We start from the raw sequence: 21,477 nt of genomic DNA, 5'->3' as shown, positions 1-21,477 counted from the left end.
TGTGTCCTTGTCCCTCTCTGTGTTGGTGTCAGTATGTTCCCCTGTCCCTCTCTCTGTGTTGGTGTCAGTTGTGTTCTTGTCCCTCTCTGTGTTGGTGTCAGTATGTTCCCCTGTCCATCTCTCTGTGTTGGTGTCAGTTGTGTCAATGTCCCTCTCTGTGTTGGTGTCAGTATGTTCCCCTGTCCCTCTCTCTGTGTTGGTGTCAGTATGTTCCCCTGTCTCTCTGTGTTGGTGTCTGTATGTTCCCCTGTCCCTCTCTCTGTGTTGGTGTCAGTATGTTCCCCTGTCTTTCTGTGTTGGTGTCAGTATGTTCCCCTGTCCCTCTCTCTGTGTTGGTGTCAGTATGTTCCCCTGTCCCTCTCTCTGTGTTGGTGTCAGTTGTGTCCTTGTCCCTCTCTGTGTTGGTGTCAGTATGTTCCCCTGTCCCTCTCTCTGTGTTGGTGTCAGTTGTGTCAATGTCCCTCTCTGTGTTGGTGTCAGTATGTTCCCCTGTCCCTCTCTCTGTGTTGGTGTCAGTTGTGTCCTTGTCCCTCTCTGTGTTGGTGTCAGTATGTTCCCCTGTCCCTCTCTCTGTGTTGGTGTCAGTTGTGTCCCTGGGGTTTATTTTGAGGTCTTTTCACAGCTGTTCTATATGTGGGCCAGACCCCCCCCCTTCCCCCCTCTCTCTCTCTTGCTCTTTTCCTCCTTCTCATTTCTCCTTGTCTTTCTCATATACCCAGGACCTTCTGGTAAGACCTTCCAGGACCTTCCGGTAAGAATCATTTCAATATCTCGTATGCGTTTTGTGTTTTGGGTGGGATGTAGACAGAACTATTTTCATGGGTGTTTGTTTCTTGTCTTCCTGTGGCATTGTAGGGATTTGTTTGAAAGTATTTTGGATAAGCTATTTGTATTTTTTGGAATGGGTAACAGATTCGTCATATTTGTGAAGTAGTGTACAGTTTGTGTTGCGGTGGACCACTTGTTCTTTGACATTTTTACATGAACTTGTCAAGTACAATATAGGCCTACTGTTGTATCAAATTAGTGTTCGGTTCCAAAAGTCATTGGTGGAATGGATTAGGCAGGCTGCTTGGAGGGCGATGTCCAATCACACTGCTCTATCTGAAAGATTCATTAGAAATACATACACATGCAAAAGTGTCCCATTTTTAGACAGGAAGCTGTGGAATATAGTATTACAATAAAAATAGATGTGTTACTTCTTCTGGGTAAAATGCAACTGCAACTCTGTTGTGTACTCACTGTTCTGGGTATTTCAAGTGCTGGTATTAGTTTCATCAATCCATATACTACTACAATTTACACCAACTAAAGTGAGGTTTTGAAATAAATAAATAACATGACCATATTAAGAAGTTCCTAAAATAGCATGTGTGCCCAGAACAGGTGGCAAGTGCTCTGACAACTCAGCTCTGCCTGTGAAAGCACTGAGCAGCGGGAAGTGGAGAATGAGTAGAGGCTTTGCACCCAGGCAGCAGACTAATTATATGCACATAAACAGGCCACAGTCAAGCTCTACCACCAGACTTCAGTTGATATATTATAAGTTGTGAATCTGATTGACTATGTCATTTAGGGTCATTAAATAGATACAAATCAAGAGAAAACAGTTTTAATAATATTGGAAATTATGTTAAAGCTATTCTGTTGAAGTTTGGATTGACCTTGGCTTGAATGTTTTCCCCTTATACAGTAGTATAATAGTAGAAGTATATTAGTATACACTGAGTGGACAAAACATTAGGAACACATGCTCTTTCCATGACATAGACTGACCAGGTGAATCCAGGTGAAAGCTATGATCCCTTATTGATGTCACTTGTTAAATCCACTTCAATCAGTGTAGACGAAGGGGAGGAGACAGGTTAAGTAAGGATTTTTAAGCCTTGAGACAATTGAGACATGGATTGTGTACGTGTGTCATTCAGAGGGTGAATGGGGAAGACAAAATATTTAAGTGCCTTTGAACAGGGGTGTGGTAGTAGGTGCCAGGCGCATGGATTTGAGTGTGTCAAGAGCTGCAACGCTGCTGGGTTTTTCACGCTCAACAGTTTCCCGTGTGTATCGAGAATGGTCCACCACCTAAAGGACATCCAGCCGACTAGACTCAAATGTGGGAAGCATTGGAGTCAACATGGGCCAGCATCGCTGTGGAACCCTTTCGACACCTTATAGAGTCCATGCCCAACTATTTAAGGCTGTTCTGAGGGCAAAAGGAGAGTGCAACTCAATATTAGGAAGGTGTTCCTAATGTTTTGTACACTCAGCGTATTTTATTGCTTTCATTACCCGAGCATGAGGAACCAATCGGGGGATTTGCATTGTGAGTTTGTGTAATAGCGCATAGTCTCTAGGTCTTGTCTCATTAATGACCATCCTTCATGGGAACATTGAACTAGAATATAATCACATTCGTTTTAGTCATTCTAATTATATGCTGTATCATTCTCTCTCTCGTTGCTAGTCTATCAGAATGGAGACTTGTCAGGTGAGTGGCCAGGGGGAGCCAGCCCAGGGTCAGGGTCAGGTGGACTTGACAGAGGACCTGAGCAAGCAGCTAGAGGACATCATCAGTACCTACCAGGAGGCCAGTGAGGAGCCCACGGAGCAGGAGGACATGGAAGAGGAGGCGCTGAAGGAGCAGGTCACTAAGAAGAGCTCCGCCAAGGACCAGAAACTAGAGAAGAAGATGCTGAAAAGCCTTGGTGGGTTCTTTTCTTCTTCTTCTTTGGTTCTGTTCAGCATCAATAGTTCTAGTGTTACAGTGTATCAATAGTTCTAGTGTTACAGTGTATCAATAGTTCTAGTGTTACAGTGTATCAATAGTTCTAGTGTTACAGTGTATCAATAGTTCTAGTGTTACAGTGTATCAATAGTTCTAGTGTTACAGTGTATCAATAGTTCTGGTGTTACAGTGTATCAATAGTTCTAGTGTTACAGTGTATCAATAGTTCTAGTGTTACAGTGTATCAATAGTTCTAGTGTTACAGTGTATCAATAGTTCTAGTGTTACAGTGTATCAATAGTTCTAGTGTTACAGTGTATCAATAGTTCTAGTGTTACAGTGTATCAATAGTTCTAGTGTTACAGTGTATCAATAGTTCTAGTGTTACAGTGTATCAATAGTTCTAGTGTTAGAGTGTATCAATAGTTCTAGTGTTACAGTGTATCAATAGTTCTAGTGTTACAGTGTATCAATAGTTCTAGTGTTACAGTGTATCAATAGTTATAGTGTTACAGTGTATCAATAGTTCTAGTGTTACAGTGTATCAATAGTTCTAGTGTTACAGTGTAGCAATAGTTCTAGTGTTAGAGTGTATCAATAGTTCTAGTGTTACAGTGTATCAATAGTTCTAGTGTTACAGTGTATCAATAGTTCTAGTGTTACAGTGTATCAATAGTTCTAGTGTTACAGTGTATCAATAGTTCTAGTGTTACAGTGTAGCAATAGTTCTAGTGTTACAGTGTATCAATAGTTCTAGTGTTACAGTGTATCAATAGTTCTAGTGTTACAGTGTATCAATAGTTCTAGTGTTACAGTGTATCAATAGTTCTAGTGTTACAGTGTATCAATAGTTCTAGTGTTAGAGTGTATCAATAGTTCTAGTGTTAGAGTGTATCAATAGTTCTAGTGTTACAGTGTATCAATAGTTCTAGTGTTACAGTGTATCAATAGTTCTAGTGTTACAGTGTATCAATAGTTCTAGTGTTACAGTGTATCAATAGTTCTAGTGTTACAGTGTATCAATAGTTTTAGTGTTACAGTGTATCAATAGTTCTAGTGTTACAGTGTATCAATAGTTCTAGTGTTACAGTGTATCAATAGTTCTAGTGTTATTAACTGTACTATAACACAATCTCTGTTCAGGTAAAGAGGCCATGCTATTGATGCAGAGTTTGAACAAGCTCGGCACTCCAGAGCAGAAACTGGAGGCCATCATCAAGAAACATGCTGAGCTGGTGAGTGGGGCATGCTGATCCATGAGGCAGTGTTGATCCATGCTTCAGAGTTAGTGCTGATGGAAAAAGTACCCAATTGTCATACTTGAGTAAAAGTAAAGATATCTTAATAGAAAATGACTCAAGTAAAAGTGAAAGTTACCCAGTAAAATACTACTTGAGTAAAGGTCTAAAAGTATTTGTTTTTAAATATACTTAAGTAGCAAAAGTAAAAGTATAAATCATTTCAAGTTCCTTGTATTAAGCAAACCAGACAGCATCCTTTTCTTGTTGTTTTTTAATCTTGGAGCACCGATCCCTTTAGCGGGATCCTTTTCATCAAAATCCGGTGAATTGCAGAGCGCCAAATTAAAATTAAATAACTAAAAATATTTAATTTTCATGAAATCACAAGTGCAATGTACCAATGCACAGCTTAGCTTGTTGTTAATCCACCTGGCGTGTCAGATTTCAAAAAAGCTTTACGGTGAAAGCAAACCATGTGATTATGTGAGGACAGCTCTCAGCAGTCAAAACATTACAAACAGCTAGCAGCAAAGTAGATTGGTCACGAAAGTCAGAAAAGCAATACAAATAATCACTTACCTTTAATGCTCTTCGTATGTTTGCACTCACGAGACTCCCAGTCACACAATAAATGTTTGTTTTGTTCCATAAAGATTCTCTTTATATCCAAAAAGCTTGAAACTATGTCTAAAGACTGTTCACACCCTGTGTGTGGCAGTTCGAGAGAGAGAGAGAGAGAGAGAGAGAGAGATAGATGATCCTTCCCACAGGGCACGTCATGACAGCGGAGAGAAATGTTTGTAGTTTTTAGTGTGATATCTGAGTGAGACTAACTAATAAAATCAATCCAGGCCCCCCGGGTGGTAATTCAACCGGGATTACCAAATTAAGATAGCTTGCCGCTAGACTAACGTACTGATCTAAGAAATGTTAGCTGACATGGGCTAATTGAGTGACTATCAGTGACTGACACAACAAGAGAGAACTGCTGATGCACAACAACATTTCGAAATTGCACCTTGTGTATTCTACTATTATATTTCGCAACATTAAACAGAGACCCCGACTGATTCCAAATAAATATAACATTTAATCAGAGGGTTTTCAAAAGGTGGGCCATCTCTGGTCTAGACGTACAGTGGATTCAGAAAGTATTCAGACCACTTGACCTTTTCCACATTTTGTTACGTTACAGACTTATTGTAAAATGGATTAAATAATTTTTTCCCCTCATCAATCTACACACAATACACCATAATGACAAAGTGAAAACAGGTTTTTAGAAATTTTTGCATAAAAATAAACGAAATATCACATTTACATGAGTATTCAGTCCCTTTACTCAGTACTTTGTTGAAACACCTTTGGCAGCAATTACAGCCTCGAGTCTTCTTGGGTATGAAGCGACAAACTCAGCACACATGTATTTGGGGAGTTTCTGCCATTCTTCTCTGTAGATCCTCTAAAGCTCTGTCAGGTTGGATGGGGAGCGTCACTGTACAGCGTCACTGTACAGCTATTTTCTTATTTACATTTTTTTTTAAATACATTTTTTTGTACCCCTTTTTCACAGCTATTTTCACGTCTCTCCAGAGATGTTAGATTGGATTCAAGTCCGGGATCTGTCTGGGCCACTCAAGGACATTCAGAGACTTGAAGTCACTTCTGCATTGTCTTGGCTGTGTGCTTAGGGTTGTTGTCCCGTTGGAAGCTGAACCTTCGCCCCAGTCTGAGGTCCTGAGCGCTCTGGAGCAGGTTTTCATCAAGGATCTCTTTGCTCCATTCATCCTTCCCTCAATCCTGACTAGTCTCCAGGTCCCAGCCTCTGTAAAACATCCCCACAGCATGATGCTGCTACCACCATGCTTCACTGTAGGGATGGTGCCAGGTTTCCTCAAGACATGACGCTTGGCACTCAAGCCGAAGAGTTCAATCTTGGTTTCATCAGACCAGAGAATCTTGTTTCTCATGGTCTGAGAGTCCTTTAGGTACCTTTTGGCAAACTCCAAGCAGGCTATTGTGTGCATTTTACTGAGGAGTGGTCTCCATCTGGCCACTCTACCCTAAATGCCTGATTGGTGGAGTGCTGCAGAGATGGTTGTCCTTCTGGAAGGTTCTCCCATCTCCACAGAGGAACTCTAGAGCTCTGACAGAGGGACGGTCAGGCTTTTCGTCACCTCACTGACCAAGGCCCTTCTCCCCAGATTGCTCAGTTTGGCCGGGCGGCCAGCTCTAGGAAGAGTCTTGGTGGTTCCAAACTTCTTCCATTTAAGAATGATGGAGGCCACTGTGTTTTTGGGGACCTTTAATGCTGCAGAAATGTTTTGATACCCTTCCCCAGATCTGTGCCTTGACACAATCCTGACTCGGAGCTCTACGGACAATTCATCCGAACTCATGGCTTGGTTTTTGCTCTGACATGCATTTTCAACTGTGGGATAGTATATAGACAGATGTGTGCCTTTCCAAATAATCTTTCCAAATCATGTCCAATCAATTGAATTTACCAAAGGTGGATTCTAATCAAGTTGCAGAAACATCTCAAGGATGATCAATGGAAACAGGATGCACCTGAGCTCAATTTCGATTTTTTTTTAGCAAAGGGTCTGAATACTGATGTAAAAAAGGTATTTCTGTTTTTTATTTGCAAAAAATTCATTTTTTTTCTCGCTTTGTCATTATGGGTAATTGTGTAGGTTGATGAGAAAAAAAAAGAGTCTGTAACGTAACAAAATGTGAAAAAAGTTAAGGGGTCTGAATACTTTCTGAATGCACTTTATACTACATAGATTTGTTTTGTTTGTGAAGAGGAAAAATTATGTATTTGTGTGGGTTTGTGTTTCTGTGTCTTTATTTGTGTGTGTGTGTGTGTGTGTGTGTAGCTGGATGAGCACCGGGGTGACCAGAAGCAGCTGAAGTTTCTGCAGAAGAAGCTTCTCCAGGTGATGAAAGAGAAGGACCAGCTCCAGAGTGAACACAGCAGGGCTGTTCTGGCCCGCAGCAAGTTGGAGTCCCTGTGTAGGGAGCTGCAGAGACACAACAAGACCCTCAAGGTGAGCCTCTCATTGTAGCATGATTTACACTACATGACACTACACTACAAAAGTATGTGAACACCTGCCTGTCGAACATCTCATTCCAAAATCATGGGTCTTTAATATGGAGTTGGTTCCCCTTTTGCTGCTTAAACAGCCTCCACTCTTCTGGGAAGGCTTTCCACTAGCTGTTGGAACTGTCACGACTTCAGCCGAAGTCGGCTCCTCTCCTTGTTCGGGCGGCGTTTGGCGGTCGACGTCACCGGCTTTCTAGCCATCCCCGCTCCATTGTTCATTTATCCATTTGTATTGTCTTGTTTTGCACACCTGGTTTACATTCCCTAATCACACTGCATGTATTTATTCCTCTGTTCATCCATGTCTTTGTGTGAAATTGTTTGTGTGTTAAGTGTTTTGTAACGCGCCAGGTTGGCGTTCGTTATTTCCGTGTATTTTCACGAAGCTTGTTTGAATTGTTAAACATTTACGATTTGTGACTGTTTTTGCGCGCTTTACACTTTGCCTTGTTGGCTGGAGGTTTTTGAAGCAGCTGCAGCAGCCGGTCTGTAATCTTTCTCCTGCCGAAATAAAGTGTGCGCCTGTTCACAATTCTCTGCTCTCCTGCACCTGACTTCACCACAAGTACGCACACGCCTGACAGGAACATTGCTGCTGGGACTTGCTTCCATTCAGCCACAAGAAAATTAGTGAGGTTGGGCACTGATGTTGGGCGATTAGGCCTGGCTCGCAGTTCCAATTCATCCCAAACTTGTTCGATAAGGTTGAGGTTAGGGCTCTGTGCAGGCCAGTCAAGTTCTTCCACACCGATCTCGACAAACCATTTCTGTATGGACCTCACTTTGTGCACGGGGGCATTGTTATGCTGAAACAGGAAAGGGCCTTCGCCAAACTGTTGCCACAAAGTTGCAAGCACAGAATCGTCTAGAATGTCATTGTATGCTGTAGTGTTAAGATTTCCCTTCACTGGAACTAAGGAGCCTACCCCAAACCATGAAAAACAGCCCCAGACCATTATTCTCCTGGCATCTGCCAAGCCCAGATTCGTACGTTGGACTGCCAGATTGTGAAGCGTGATTCATCAATCTAGAGAACCCGTTTCCACTGCTACAGAGTCCAATGGCGGCGAGCTTTACACCACTCCAGCCGATGCTTGGCATTGCGCATGTTAATCTTAGGCTTGTGTGCGGCTGCTCGGCCATGGAAACCCATTTCATGAAGCTCCCGACAAACAGTTCTTGTGTTGATGCTGCTTCCAGAGGCAGTTTGGAATACGGTCGGGAGTGTTGCAATCGAGGACAGACGATTTTTATGTGATACGTGCTTCAGTACTCGGCGGTCCCGTTCTGTGAGCTTGTGTGGCCTACCAATTCGCGGCTTAGCCGTTGTTGCTCCTACACGTTTCCACGTCACAATAACGGGACTTACAGTTGACTGGGACAGCTCTAGCAGGGCATAAATTTGAGTGACTGACTTGATGGAAAGGTGGAATCCTATGACAGTGCTACGTTGAAAGTCACTGAGCTCTTCAGTAAGGCCATTCTACTGCCAATGTTTGTCTATGGAGATTGCATGGCGGTGTGCTCGATTTTATACACCTGTCAACAACAGGTGTGGCTGAAATAGCCAAATCCACTAATTTGCACGGGTGTCCACATACTTTTGTATATATAGTGTGCCTCAGTACCCATAACACTCTGTGTAACATGTCCAAGGTGAGGCTCTCTTCTCACTGACTAGTACCGCCAACCAGAATTGCATCAAATACTACTTTGAAATACCTGAACTGCTATTGATTTACTTTGCCCTTTAAAATGAAACCAATGGATTAGCCTTGAATGTTCAAACATCAAGCTAAATCAAAGTGCATCTCAAATACTTTTACATATTTATTTGATTCGGGTCTGATGCAACAACCAGTGGCCCTCACTAAGTTAAAATGATATGGCAGGTGTATGGTTAGTATGTAAATACACTGTCTGTGTATTCACTCCTTACATGAGTTTGTCTGGGAGTCCAACTGGCATACTTTTCCCTATGTATTGCACTACTTTTGACCAGAGTCTTGTCAAAAGTAGTGCAATACATAGGGAATAAGGTGCCATTGGGGACAAACCCTAATGGTGCATCATCTTGTATTCTGTGATTGTTCAGGAAGAGACCCTCCAGAGGTGTAGGGAGGACGACCTGAAGAGGAAGGACATCACCACTCACTTCCAGAGCACGCTGACGGACATCCAGGTCCAGATCGAGGAGCACAGTACCCGCAACACCAAGCTGTGTCAGGAGAACAGTGACCTGGCAGAGAAACTCAAGAGCCTCATCTCCCAGTACGACGCAAGAGAGGCGGTACGGAGCCCTGTTACAAACGTTCTGCATATTGTAGTGCAGTTTAAACTGAATGTGTTTACTTACAGTACCAGTAAAATGTTTGCACACAGCTACTCATTCAATTTTATTCATAGTAGAATAATAGTGAAGACATCAAAACTATGAAATAACACATATGGAATCATGTAGTAACCAAAGAAGTGTTAAACAAATCCAAATATATTTTCTATTTGAGATTCTTCAAAGTAGCCATCCTTTGCCTTGAAAACAGCTTTGCACACTCTTGGCATTCTCTCAACCAGCTTCATGAGGAATGCATTTCAACTGTCTTGAAGGAGTTCCCACATATGCTGAGCACTTGTTGGGTGCTTTTCCTTCATTCTGTGATCCAACTTATCCCAAACCATCTCAATTGGGTTGAGGTCGCATGATTGTGGAGGCCAGATCATCTGATGCAGCGCTCCATCACGCTCCTTGGTCAAATAGCCCCTACACAGCCTGGAGGTGGGTTTTGGGTCATTGTCCTGTTGAAAAACAAATGATAGTCCCACTAAGTGCAAACCAGATGGAATGGTGTATCGCTGTAGAATGCTGTGGTAGCCATGCTGGTTAAGTGTGCCTTGAATTCTAAATAAATCACTGACAGTGTCACCAGCAAAACACCCCCACACATCACACCTCCCCCTCCATGCTTCACGGTGGGAAACACACATGCAGAGATCATCTGTTCACCTACTCTGCATCTCACAAAGACACGGCGGTTGGAACCAAAAATCTCAAATTTGGACTCATCAGACCAAAGGACAGATTTCCACCAGTCTAATGTCCATTGGTCGTGTTTCTTGGCCAAGCAAGTCTATTATTCTTATTGGTGTCCTTTAGTAGTGGTTTCTTTGCAGCAATTCAACCACGAAGGCCTGATTCAAGCAGGCTTGTCTGAACAGTTGATGTTGAGATGTGTCTGTTACTTGAACTCTGAAGCATTTATTTGGGCTGCAATTTCTGAGGCTGGTAACTCTAATGAACTTATCCTCTGCAGCAGAGATAACTCTGGGTCTTTCTTTCCTGTGGCGGTCCTCATTAGAGCCAGTTTCATCATAGCGCTTGTTGTTTTTTTTGCGACTGCACTTGAAGAAACTTTCAAAGTTCTTTAAATTTTTTGCATTGACTGACCTTCATTTCTTCAAGTAATGATGGACTGTCGTTTCTCTTTGCTTTTACCAAATAGGGCTATCTTCTGTATATCACCCCTACCTTGTCACAACACAACTGATTGGCTCAATACATTAGGAAGGAAAGAAATTCCACAAATTAACTTAAAAAGGCACACCTGTTAATTTAAATGCATTCCAGGTGACTACCTCATGGAGCTGGTTGAGAGAATGCCAAGAGTGTGCAAAGCTGGCATCAAGGCAAATGGTGGCTACTTTGAAGAATCTCATATTATTCTACAATGTAGAAACATAGTTTTTTTTAAAAACACACAAAAAAACCTTGAATGAGTAAGTGTGTCCAAACGTTTGACTGGTACTGTCTATTAACACACAATCACACATGTATTTTAAATAGTGTTTTTCATTACAATGATCATCTCAAAGATGCTTTAAAATAAAACAAATGTTACAATGTTAGTATTAAATTGTACACAACATTTGTGTCTTTTTCTAACATCCATCACACACACTTCACATCACACACAATTTCACATCACACACATTTCACACACTTATAATCAATCCAATACTCAACTGAGATAGAAACCCATCGTGATTGAACACAACAGGCCCATGCAACAATAGGGGTCACTGTGTGACAATATAAGCTTGCTCCTCCTTGAGTCAAGGGCATGCTCAGTGGTTCATTTGTCTCATTTCTCATTATTGTTAGTGTCTGATGAGCTTGGCTCGGGTTATGGGATGTCAAAGTTCACATTTCAAGCAAAAATATTACCACTAGGAATACACCAAGATACAAACCAGCCATTGCCACTCTTTACCTGTGGAAACGCTGTGTAAAACGTGTAGTGTTTGTCTCAGTGAAAGTGACCCAATCTACCTCTTGTTACCTCACAGAACCTGGAAAAGGTGTTTAAACATAGAGACCTGCAGCAGAAGCTGTTGGAAACTAAACTTGAACAGGCAAACATGATCATTGCAGCGGGAGAGGAGAAGCACAAGCGAGAGAAAGACCACGTAAGTTAGCATCTTGCAGCACTTGACTGATTTAATAGATTTTTACACAATTTAAAAACATTTTATTTTCAGGTCATATTGACTCTGAGAAGCGTTTCATCACATATAGTGTATTCATATGCTGTCTATTATTGAAGATCAGTGCATGGAATAAGCTACACACATGAAAAAACATAATGGAAAAATGTTAGTCAGTGACAAGGCAAAGAATTCACAACTGATATGTTTTCATTTGACATTTTTTTGAAGCTGATAAATAAGGCTGCACGGTCGCAGGTGAAGGTGCAGATTCTGAAAGAACAAGAGGAAGGGATGCAGGCCCAGGTAAATGGAGACGGTTTATTTATCTCTGTCTGTCTCCCCTACCCCCTCTCTCTCTCTGTCTGTCTCCTCTCTCTCTCTCTATCTGTCTCCCCTCTCTCTCTCTCTCTATCTGTCTCCCTCTCTCTCTCTGTCTGTCTCCCCTCTCTCTCTCTGTCTGTCTCCCCTCTCTATCTCTCTCTGTCTGTCTCCCCTACCCTCTCTCTGTCTGTCTCCCTACCCTCTCTCACTCTGTCTGTCTCCCCTACCCTCTCTCTATCTGTCTGTCTCCCCTACCCTCTCTCTGTCTGTCTCCCCTACCCTCTCTCTCTCTGTCTGTCTCCCCTCTCTCTCTCTGTCTGTCTCCCCTACCCTCTCTCTGTCTGTCTCCCCTACCCTCTCTCTCTCTGTCTGTCTCCCTCTCTCTCTCTGTCTGTCTCCCCTACCCTCTCTCTATCTGTCTCCCCTACCCTCTCTCTCTCTGTCTGTCTCCCCTCTCTCTCTCTATCTGTCTCCCCTACCCTCTCTCTGTCTGTCTCCCCTACCCTCTCTTTCTCTGTCTGTCTCCCCTCTCTCTCTCTGTCTGTCTCCCCTACCCTCTCTCTGTCTGTCTCCTCTCCCTCTCTCTCTCTGTCTGTCTCCCCTCTCTCTCTCTCTCTCTGTCTGTCTCCCCTACCCTCTCTCTCTCTGTCTGTCTCCCCTACCCCCTCTCTCTCTCTGTCTGTCTCCCCTACCCCCTCTCTCTCTGTCTGTCTCCCCTACCCCCTCTCTCTCTGTCTGTCTCCCCTACCCCCTCTCTCTCTGTCTGTCTCCCTACCCCCTCTCTCTCTGTCTGTCTCCCCTACCCTCTCTCTGTCTGTCTCCCCTACCCCCTCTCTCTCTGTCTGTCTCCCCTACCCTCTCTCTCTCTGTCTGTCTCCCCTACCCTCTCTCTCTCTGTCTGTCTCCCCTACCCCCTCTCTCTCTGTCTGTCTCCCCTACCCCCTCTCTCTCTGTCTGTCTCCCCTACCCTCTCTCTCTCTATCTGTCTCCCCTACCCTCTCTCTCTCTGTCTGTCTCCCCTACCCCCTCTCTCTCTGTCTGTCTCCCCTACCCTCTCTCTCTCTGTCTGTCTCCCCTACCCCCTCTCTCTCTGTCTGTCTCCCCTACCCCCTCTCTCTCTGTCTGTCTCCCCTACCCTCTCTCTCTCTGTCTGTCTCCCCTACCCCCTCTCTCTGTCTGTCTCCCCTACCCCCTCTCTCTCTATCTGTCTCCCCTACCCCTCTCTCTCTATCTGTCTCCCCTACCCTCTCTCTCTCTATCTGTCTCCCCTACCCCCTCTCTCTCTATCTGTCTCCCCTACCCCCTCTCTCTCTATCTGTCTCCCCTACCCCTCTCTCTCTATCTGTCTCCCCTACCCCCTCTCTCTCTATCTGTCTCCCCTACCCCCTCTCTCTCTATCTGTCTCCCCTACCCCCTCTCTCTCTATCTGTCTCCCCTCCCTCTCTCTCTCTATCTGTCTCCCCTACCCCTCTCTCTCTATCTGTCTCCCCTACCCCTCTCTCTCTATCTGTCTCCCCTACCCCCTCTCTCTCTATCTGTCTCCCCTACCCCCTCTCTCTCTATCTGTCTCCCCTACCCCCTCTCTCTCTATCTGTCTCCCCTACCCCCTCTCTCTCTATCTGTCTCCCCTACCCTCTCTCTCTCTATCTGTCTCCCCTACCCCCTCTCTCTCTATCTGTCTCCCCTACCCCCTCTCTCTCTATCTGTCTCCCCTACCCCCTCTCTCTCTATCTGTCTCCCCTACCCCCTCTCTCTCTATCTGTCTCCCCTACCCCCTCTCTCTCTATCTGTCTCCCCTACCCTCTCTCTCTCTATCTGTCTCCCCTACCCCCTCTCTCTCTATCTGTCTCCCCTACCCTCTCTCTCTCTATCTGTCTCCCCTACCCTCTCTCTCTCTCCTCTTTCTCTCTCTGTCTGTCTTCCCTCTCTCTCTCTCTGTCTATCTCCCCTACCCTCTCTCTCTCTGTCTGTCTTCCCTCTCTCTCTCTCTGTCTATCTCCCCTACCCTCTCTCTCTCTGTCTGTCTCCCCTCTCTCTGTGTCTCTCTCTCTCTCTCTCTCCTCTTTCTCTCTCTGTCTGTCTCCCCTACCCTCTGTCTCTCTGTCTGTCTTCCCTCTCTCTCTGTGTCTCTCTCTCTCTCTCTCTCTTTCTCTCTCTGTCTGTCTCCCCTACCCTCTGTCTCTCTGTCTGTCTCCCCTCTCTCTGTGTCTCTCTCTCTCTCTCTCTCCTCTTTCTCTCTCTGTCTGTCTCCCTACCCTCTGTCTCTCTGTCTGTCTTCCCTCTCTCTCTGTGTCTCTCTCTCTCTCTCTCTCTCTTTCTCTCTCTGTCTGTCTCCCCTACCCTCTCTCTCTCTCCTCTTTCTCTCTCTGTCTGTCCCCCTACCCTCTCTCTCTCTCCTCTTTCTCTCTCTGTCTGTCTCCCCTACCCTCTCTCTCTCTGTCTGTCTCCCCTCTCTCTCTGTGTCTCTCTCTCTCTCTCTCTCTTTCTCTCTCTGTCTGTCTCCCCTACCCTCTGTCTCTCTGTCTGTCTTCCCTCTCTCTCTGTGTCTCTTCTCTCTCTCTCTCTTTCTCTCTCTGTCTGTCTCCCCTACCCTCTCTCTCTCTCCTCTTTCTCTCTCTGTCTGTCTCCCCTACCCTCTCTCTCTCTCTCCTCGTTCTCTCTCTGTCTGTCTCCCCTACCCTCTCTCTCTCTCTCTTTCTCTCTCTGTCTGTCTCCCCTACCCTCTCTCTCTCTCCTCTTTCTCTCTCTATCTGTCTCCCCTACCCCCTCTCTCTCTCTCCTCTTTCTCTCTCTGCCTGTCTCCCCTACCCTCTCTCTCTCTCTTTCTCTCTCTGTCTGTCTACCCTCTCTCTCTCTCTCCTCTTTCTCTCTCTGGCTGTCTCCCTCTCTCTCTCTCTCCTCTTTCTCTCTCTGTCTGTCTACCCTCTCTCTCTCTCTCTCCTCTTTCTCTCTCTGTCTGTCTCCCCTACCCTCTCTCTCTCTCTCCTCTTTCTCTCTCTGGCTGTCTCCCTCTCTCTCTCTCTCCTCTTTCTCTCTCTGTCTGTCTACCCTCTCTCTCTCTCTCCTCTTTCTCTCTCTGGCTGTCTCCCTCTCTCTCTCTCTCCCTCTTTCTCTCTCTGTCTGTCTACCCTCTCTCTCTCTCTCCTCTTTCTCTCTCTGTCTGTCTCCCCTACCCCCTCTCTCTCTCTCTCTCTCTTTCTCTCTCTGTCTGTCTCCCCTCTCTCTCTCTCTCCTCTTTCTCTCTCTGTCTGTCTACCCTCTCTCTCTCTCTCCTCTTTTCTCTCTCTGGCTGTCTCCCTCTCTCTCTCTCTCTCTCTTTCTCTCTCTGTCTGTCTCCCCTACCCCTCTCTCTCTCCCTCTTTCTCTCTCTGTCTGTCTCCCCTCTATCTCTCTCTCCTCTTTCTCTCTCTGGCTGTCTCCCTCTCTCTCTCTCTCCTCTTTCTCTCTCTGTCTGTCTCCCCTACCCCCTCTCTCTCTCTCCTCTTTTCTCTCTCTGTCTGTCTCCCTCTCTCTCTCTCTCTCTCTTTCTCTCTCTGTCTGTCTTCCCTCTCTCTCTCTCTCCTCTTTCTCTCTCTGGCTGTCTCCCCTACCCCCCTCTCTCTCTCTCTTTCTCTCTCTGTCTGTCTCCCCTACCCCTCTCTCTCTCTCTCCTCTTTTCTCTCTCTGTCTGTCTCCCCTACCCTCTCTCTCTCTCTCTCTCTTTCTCTCTCTGTCTGTTTCCCCTACCCCCTCTCTCTCTCCTCTTTCTCTCTCTGTCTGTCTCCCCTACCCTCTCTCTCTCTCTCCTCTTTCTCTCTCTGTCTGTTTCCCCTACCCTCTCTCTCTCTCTCCTCTTTCTCTCTCTGTCTGTCTCCCCTACCCTCTCTCTCTCTCCTCTTTCTCTCTCTGTCTGTCTCCCCTACCCTCTCTCTCTCTCTCCTCTTTCTCTCTCTGTCTCTCTCCCCTACCCTCTCTCTCTCTCCTCTTTCTCTCTCTGTCTGTCTCCCCTACCCTCTCTCTCTCTCCTCTTTCTCTCTCTGTCTGTCTCCCCTACCCTCTCTCTCTCTCCTCTTTCTCTCTCTGTCTGTCTCCCCTACCCTCTCTCTCTCTCCTCTTTCTCTCTCTGTCTGTCTCCCCTACCCTCTCTCTCACTCCTCTTTCTCTCTCTGTCTGTCTCCCCTACCCTCTCTCTCTCCTCTTTCTCTCTCTGTCTGTCTCCCCTACCCTCTCTCTCTCTCCTCTTTTCTCTCTCTGTCTGTCTCCCCTACCCTCTCTCTCTCTCTCTTTCTCTCTCTGTCTGTCTCCCCTACCCTCTCTCTCTCTCCTCTTTCTCTCTCTATCTGTCTCCCCTACCCCCTCTCTCTCTCTCCTCTTTCTCTCTCTGTCTGTCTCCCCTACCCTCTCTCTCTCTCCTCTTTCTCTCTCTGTCTGTCTCCCCTACCCTCTCTCTCTCTCTCCTCTTTCTCTCTCTGTCTGTTTCCCCTACCCTCTCTCTCTCCTCTTTCTCTCTCTGTCTGTCTCCCCTACCCTCTCTCTCTCTCTCCTCTTTCTCTCTCTGTCTGTCTCCCCTACCCCCTCTCTCTCTCCTCTTTCTCTCTCTATCTGTCTCCCCTACCCCCTCTCTCTCTCCTCTTTCTCTCTCTGTCTGTCTCCCCTACCCTCTCTCTCTCTCCTCTTTCTCTCTCTGTCTGTCTCCCCCTACCCTCTCTCTCTCTCCTCTTTCTCTCTCTGTCTGTCTCCCCTACCCTCTCTCTCTCTCTCCTCTTTCTCTCTCTGTCTGTTTCCCCTACCCTCTCTCTCTCTCTCCTCTTTCTCTCTCTGTCTGTCTCCCCTACCCTCTCTCTCTCTCTCTCTCTCTCTCTCTCTCTCGTTCTCTCTCTGTCTGTCTCCCCTACCCTCTCTCTCTCTCCTCTTTCTCTCTCTGTCTGTCTCCCCTACCCCCTCTCTCTCTCTCCTCTTTCTCTCTCTGTCTGTCTCCCCTACCCTCTCTCTCTCTCTCCTCTTTCTCTCTCTGTCTGTCTCCCCTACCCTCTCTCTCTCTTTTACATGCTGCTGCACACTTAACTTTCTCATTTCTCCCTCCAGATTTCCATGTACTCCGAAAAGTTTGATGAAATCCAGGGGACGGTGTCAAAGAGCAATGGAGTGTACGCCAGCTTCAGACAGGACATGGAGAAGGTAGCCAATGGCTTACTCTCAGTATATCTCCTATAGTGATGACATTATGTATAATCTTATGACACCAATGGTGTTGCCATGGCACAAATACATTCCATTTATTCATACCATGGCATTGTTGAATACTAATATCTGATTGGCTCTAAGGGCATTCTAGAGCTTGCATTAATGAAGTGACAATGTCCGAGAAGCTGGTGTTTGGAGGATATTGGCATGGGTGTTGTTAGAGCAAACCATGCCAATATATCTTCCAAACACGGGCTTTGGGGGCATTATCACTTTCATACAACGGGTTACCAATATATTCAAATAACAATTGACATATTTTCAATAAAAACGTTATTTTTATGAATTTATTCATACTATTTCATCCAAAAGATATAGTCCCGACTCACAAATGTACGGTTGTTACCAAAGCCGGCTGGTCGTTCGTTCTATTGGTACGGTTGCCAGAGACACGACCCAGTCGTTCAGTCTATGTTCTGTATCTCTGGACGGGACCCAGTCGTTCGTTCTATTGGTACGGTTGCCAGAGACACGACCCAGTCGTTCAGTCTTTTTGTTCTGTATCTCTGGACGGGACCCAGTCGTTGGTTCTATTGGTACGGTTGCCATACTGGCTGGTAACGTTCTCTTCCCTTGCTTGAGAGCTACTTACAGTCACTTAAAAAAGTACAGCCAGAAAAAAAGCTAAGTAGCTTCATTTGCATTTGTTTAAGCTGTTTTCTAGTGACATTTATTTGGGTACATCCACAACCATGAGATAATGAAGCGTGATTTCGGCTGGCATAGAAAATCTGCACACTTGTCTTGTTCAGGGGAGCTAGCCAACAACACAGCTAACACAATCACTTCGAACTGAAGCTGAAAAGACTGCAAACTAGCTGCACTTCGTTTTGTTTAACCTTTTTTCAATTAACATTTCTTTGTATATATCCATAAATGATGCCAGCTGATTCATGATTTAGACTGGCTGAGAAACGCTGCCTGCCTGTCTCGTCCCGACACGTTCATTACTATGGGACAGCTGGAGATCAAATTTGAATATTGAAACAATGTTGCAAAAGTCGGAGAGACAGACAGGAAGGTTTATACAAATTTCCGCTGTTGAAAACGAAATGTTAGTCTAAAAGAAATGTGAGATAATGTCTAGATGATTTTATAGTGGAGATCAAGTTTATAAATTGCCTGGCTGGGCTGATGAGACAGTGGATTGCACAGGCAGATGGAACAGGGTAAATAGACATTTTAACATCATAGATTTAGCCGGTGGTAACTTGTGGAATAGACACCGGCTGGAATGTGTTTTCTTAATGAAATAAATATCCAATTGGTAGTTACAGTCTTGTGCCATCGCTGCAACTCCCCTACGGACTCGGGAGAGGCAAAGGTCAAGAGCCACGAGAGCCTCCGAAACATGACCCTGCCAAGCCGCACTGCTTCTTGACACACTGCTCGCTAAACCCGGAAGCCAGCCGCACCAATGTGTTGGAGGAAACACCGTACAACTGTTGTTGTCCAAAGTCAGCATGTATGCACCAGGCTCACCATAAGGAGTCACTAGAGCGCAATGGGACAAGGACATCCTGGCAGGCCAAACCCTCCCCTAAGCCGGATGACGCTGGGCCAATTGTGCCGCCTCATGGGTCTCCCGGTCACAGCCGGCTGCGACACAGCCTGGGATCTAATCTGGGTCTGTATATGTCAGATCCAGAGGCTGGAAAGCAGTTTTAACCATACAGCATTCAGGATTAGAACCATGGGTATAATACCCATTATAAACTGGGTGGTTTGAGCCATGAATGCTGATTGGCTGATAGCGTGGTATATCAGACAGTATACCACGGGTATGACAAAGCATTTATTTTTACTTCTCTAAATAGGTTGGTAACCAGTTTATAATAGCAATAAGACACCTCATGGCTTTGTGGTATACTATAGTTCATTCTTACATGTTCTTTGTTTGAGCTGCTTTTGAAAGCAAAAGTCGAATTGTCGAATTCGATATTCATAATAGCAAGCTAGGACAGATGGTTTGGTTTAGCTAAACTAGCAAGTCTGTTTGTTCGGTAACCAAGGCAGCTGACAGTTACTGTCGTATCTAGTAAACTTGCAAGCTATTTCAGTTGATGTTTAACAGATTTCTAACTGCAAATGAACACATTTCTAGCGGCAAATGTGTTCAATTATAGCCATTGTATAACAGGGATAATCAACTCGGCTCTATGCGTTCTCTGGAAAATAATGCAACTCTGTGGAAGTTTGGTTGAACTCTGCAAGCGTGTCGTGGAACATACCTTACATCGTTCATTATTTTCCGTAGAGCGCATAGCCCCTTGTTGATTATCCCTTACTTTTCAATTGAACTGTCATTTTTTTTGTCTTGTAGATGTCCAAGAAGATGAGGAAGCTGGAGAAGGAGTCTATCCAATGGAAAAGCCGTTTCGAGGGCTGCAACAAAGCTCTTATCGATATGCTCACAGATGTAAGATACCATACATGTTTCATCCATTACCCAGTGTGCTTTTATGTTCCCCCTCTATCAAAGACATTTTTATTTTTTAAACTTTTATTTAACCAGGCAAGTCAGTTAAGAACAAATTCTTATTTTCAATGACGGCCTAGGAACAGTGGGTTAACTGCCTGTTCAGGGGCAGAACGACAGATTTTGTACCTTGTCAGCTCGGGGATTTGAACATGCAACCTTTTGGTTACTAGTCCAATGCTCTAACCACTAGGCTACCCTGCCGTCCCAATGAAAGACAAACAAGCAACAAAGACTTAAATATGACTGTAGATCTTCTTTGACTCATGGTGGAGATAGTGTTTGCGTACCAAATGGCACCCTATTCCCTCGTGCAGTGCACTACTCTTGACCATAGCCCTATTGGCTATAGACACCACATAGGGAATAGAGGGACATTTGGGATGATGGCTGTGATTTATCTTGACGAATCTCACCCTGTATCTTTTTACCCCATTCAGAAAACCTTGAAGGAGAAGGAGTTTGAGCTGTTCACCTTGAAGACTCAGAAGCTGGAGAAACTGTGCCGGGCACTGCAGGAGGAGAGGAACAGTCTCTCTCATAAGCTCCAGGAAGCCAATCCAGCGGCTGCCACCAGTGTAGTGGAGACAAAAGAGAAAGAGAATCCAGGGGTACCTGCTACTGGAAAGCCCAGTGAGACACCCTCTGAAAAACCCAGGGCTACTGAACCCCCTGCTCCTGAAACCCCTGCTCCTATAGAGACCCCCGCAGTCGTAACCCCTGTTCTTATAGAGACCCCCGCAGTCGTAACTCCTGCTACTGAAAATCCCGCTCCTGCAACCCCCCTGACCAGAGAGCTGGCTGACCTGAAGGCCCAGAAGGCCCGTCTACAGGAGATCCAAATGTCCTTCACCCTTTCCAACGTCGTGCCGCCTGAATTCTTTGACAACGAGGAAGAGGAGGAGACCACCACAGAGCCACATGGACACACTGAGGCCCCAGAGGCCAGTAACGAGGAAACCAAGGCCCCAGAGAAGAATCACATAGAGGGGTGTAACGGAGACAAGACAGCAGCTGAAGAAGACGAAGCCCAGGAGCAGAGAGATAGGGATATGGAGTCAGTTGACTAGACTAGGGTCGGTGTAGTTACAGTAAGTTACAATCAGAGATGGAGACCATGTGATCATAACTTGTTTGAATGGAATTTTTAACAATAAACAATAAAAACGTGTTCTTGTCCGTTCATAAATCATTTATATTCACTTGTGTGCTGATACTAAATTAAAGCCCAGTCTTTCAGGCACTGGTGATGCAGCTTCTAGCCTACATAGATTAAATTATTATTAATGTACGTGATTACCAGATATGTTTACAAACAATAAAATACATTGATTATTATTCACCACCAGCCTCCTTGAACAAGAAAAAGGAAGCTGAGGAACTATGGACGAGAAACTACCAGTAAGACATCTAGCATAGCTACCTTTCCTAATGAGAACCATTAACTTTGAATGTAAACACCTTTGTGAGATCAACTTTATTAGAGCCAATGCATGTAGTAATAATCAACTTTCTCATTCATCACATTATATTAACCTTTGAACAGCACACACAGAAGTTACACAGATTATCTACTGTTATTGCTCTCTATCTCTCTCTACATGTAAGGAAATGCAGAATGTTGTTGAGGACTTTATACAGCTGGGAGTAGGCTGATATACAGTACCAGTCAGAAGTTTGGACACACCTACTCATTAAAGTGTTTTTCTTTATTTTTTAAACATTTTCTACATTGTAGAATAATAGTGAAGACATCAAAACTGTGAAACAACATGGAATCATGTAGTATTAACCAAAAAAATGTTAAACAAATAAAAAATATATTTGAGATTTGAGATTCTTCAAAGTAGCCACCCTTTGCCTTGATGACAGCTTTGCACACTCTTGG

At 44.9% G+C, this 21,477-nt stretch overlaps 1 protein-coding gene across 1 annotated transcript; it reads left to right on the top strand.

Moving 5' to 3' along the window:
- Positions 1 to 643: 643 nt before the first annotated feature.
- On the top strand, positions 644 to 20,759 carry txlnbb (taxilin beta b). The gene is made up of 10 exons (XM_024430529.2): positions 644 to 751; positions 2,468 to 2,708; positions 3,872 to 3,963; positions 6,852 to 7,022; positions 9,177 to 9,371; positions 11,426 to 11,545; positions 11,795 to 11,869; positions 16,952 to 17,044; positions 19,434 to 19,529; positions 20,030 to 20,759. Exons 2-10 carry the CDS (start codon positions 2,477 to 2,479, stop codon positions 20,657 to 20,659), a joined length of 1,704 nt encoding a protein of 567 aa, XP_024286297.1. The 5' UTR covers positions 644 to 751; positions 2,468 to 2,476; the 3' UTR covers positions 20,660 to 20,759.
- Positions 20,760 to 21,477: the final 718 nt, after the last annotated feature.

Source organism: Oncorhynchus tshawytscha, linkage group LG08 (assembly GCF_018296145.1).
Source record: "Oncorhynchus tshawytscha isolate Ot180627B linkage group LG08, Otsh_v2.0, whole genome shotgun sequence".
Lineage (NCBI taxonomy): Eukaryota > Metazoa > Chordata > Actinopteri > Salmoniformes > Salmonidae > Oncorhynchus > Oncorhynchus tshawytscha.
This window is presented reverse-complemented; position numbering and strand designations above follow the sequence as displayed.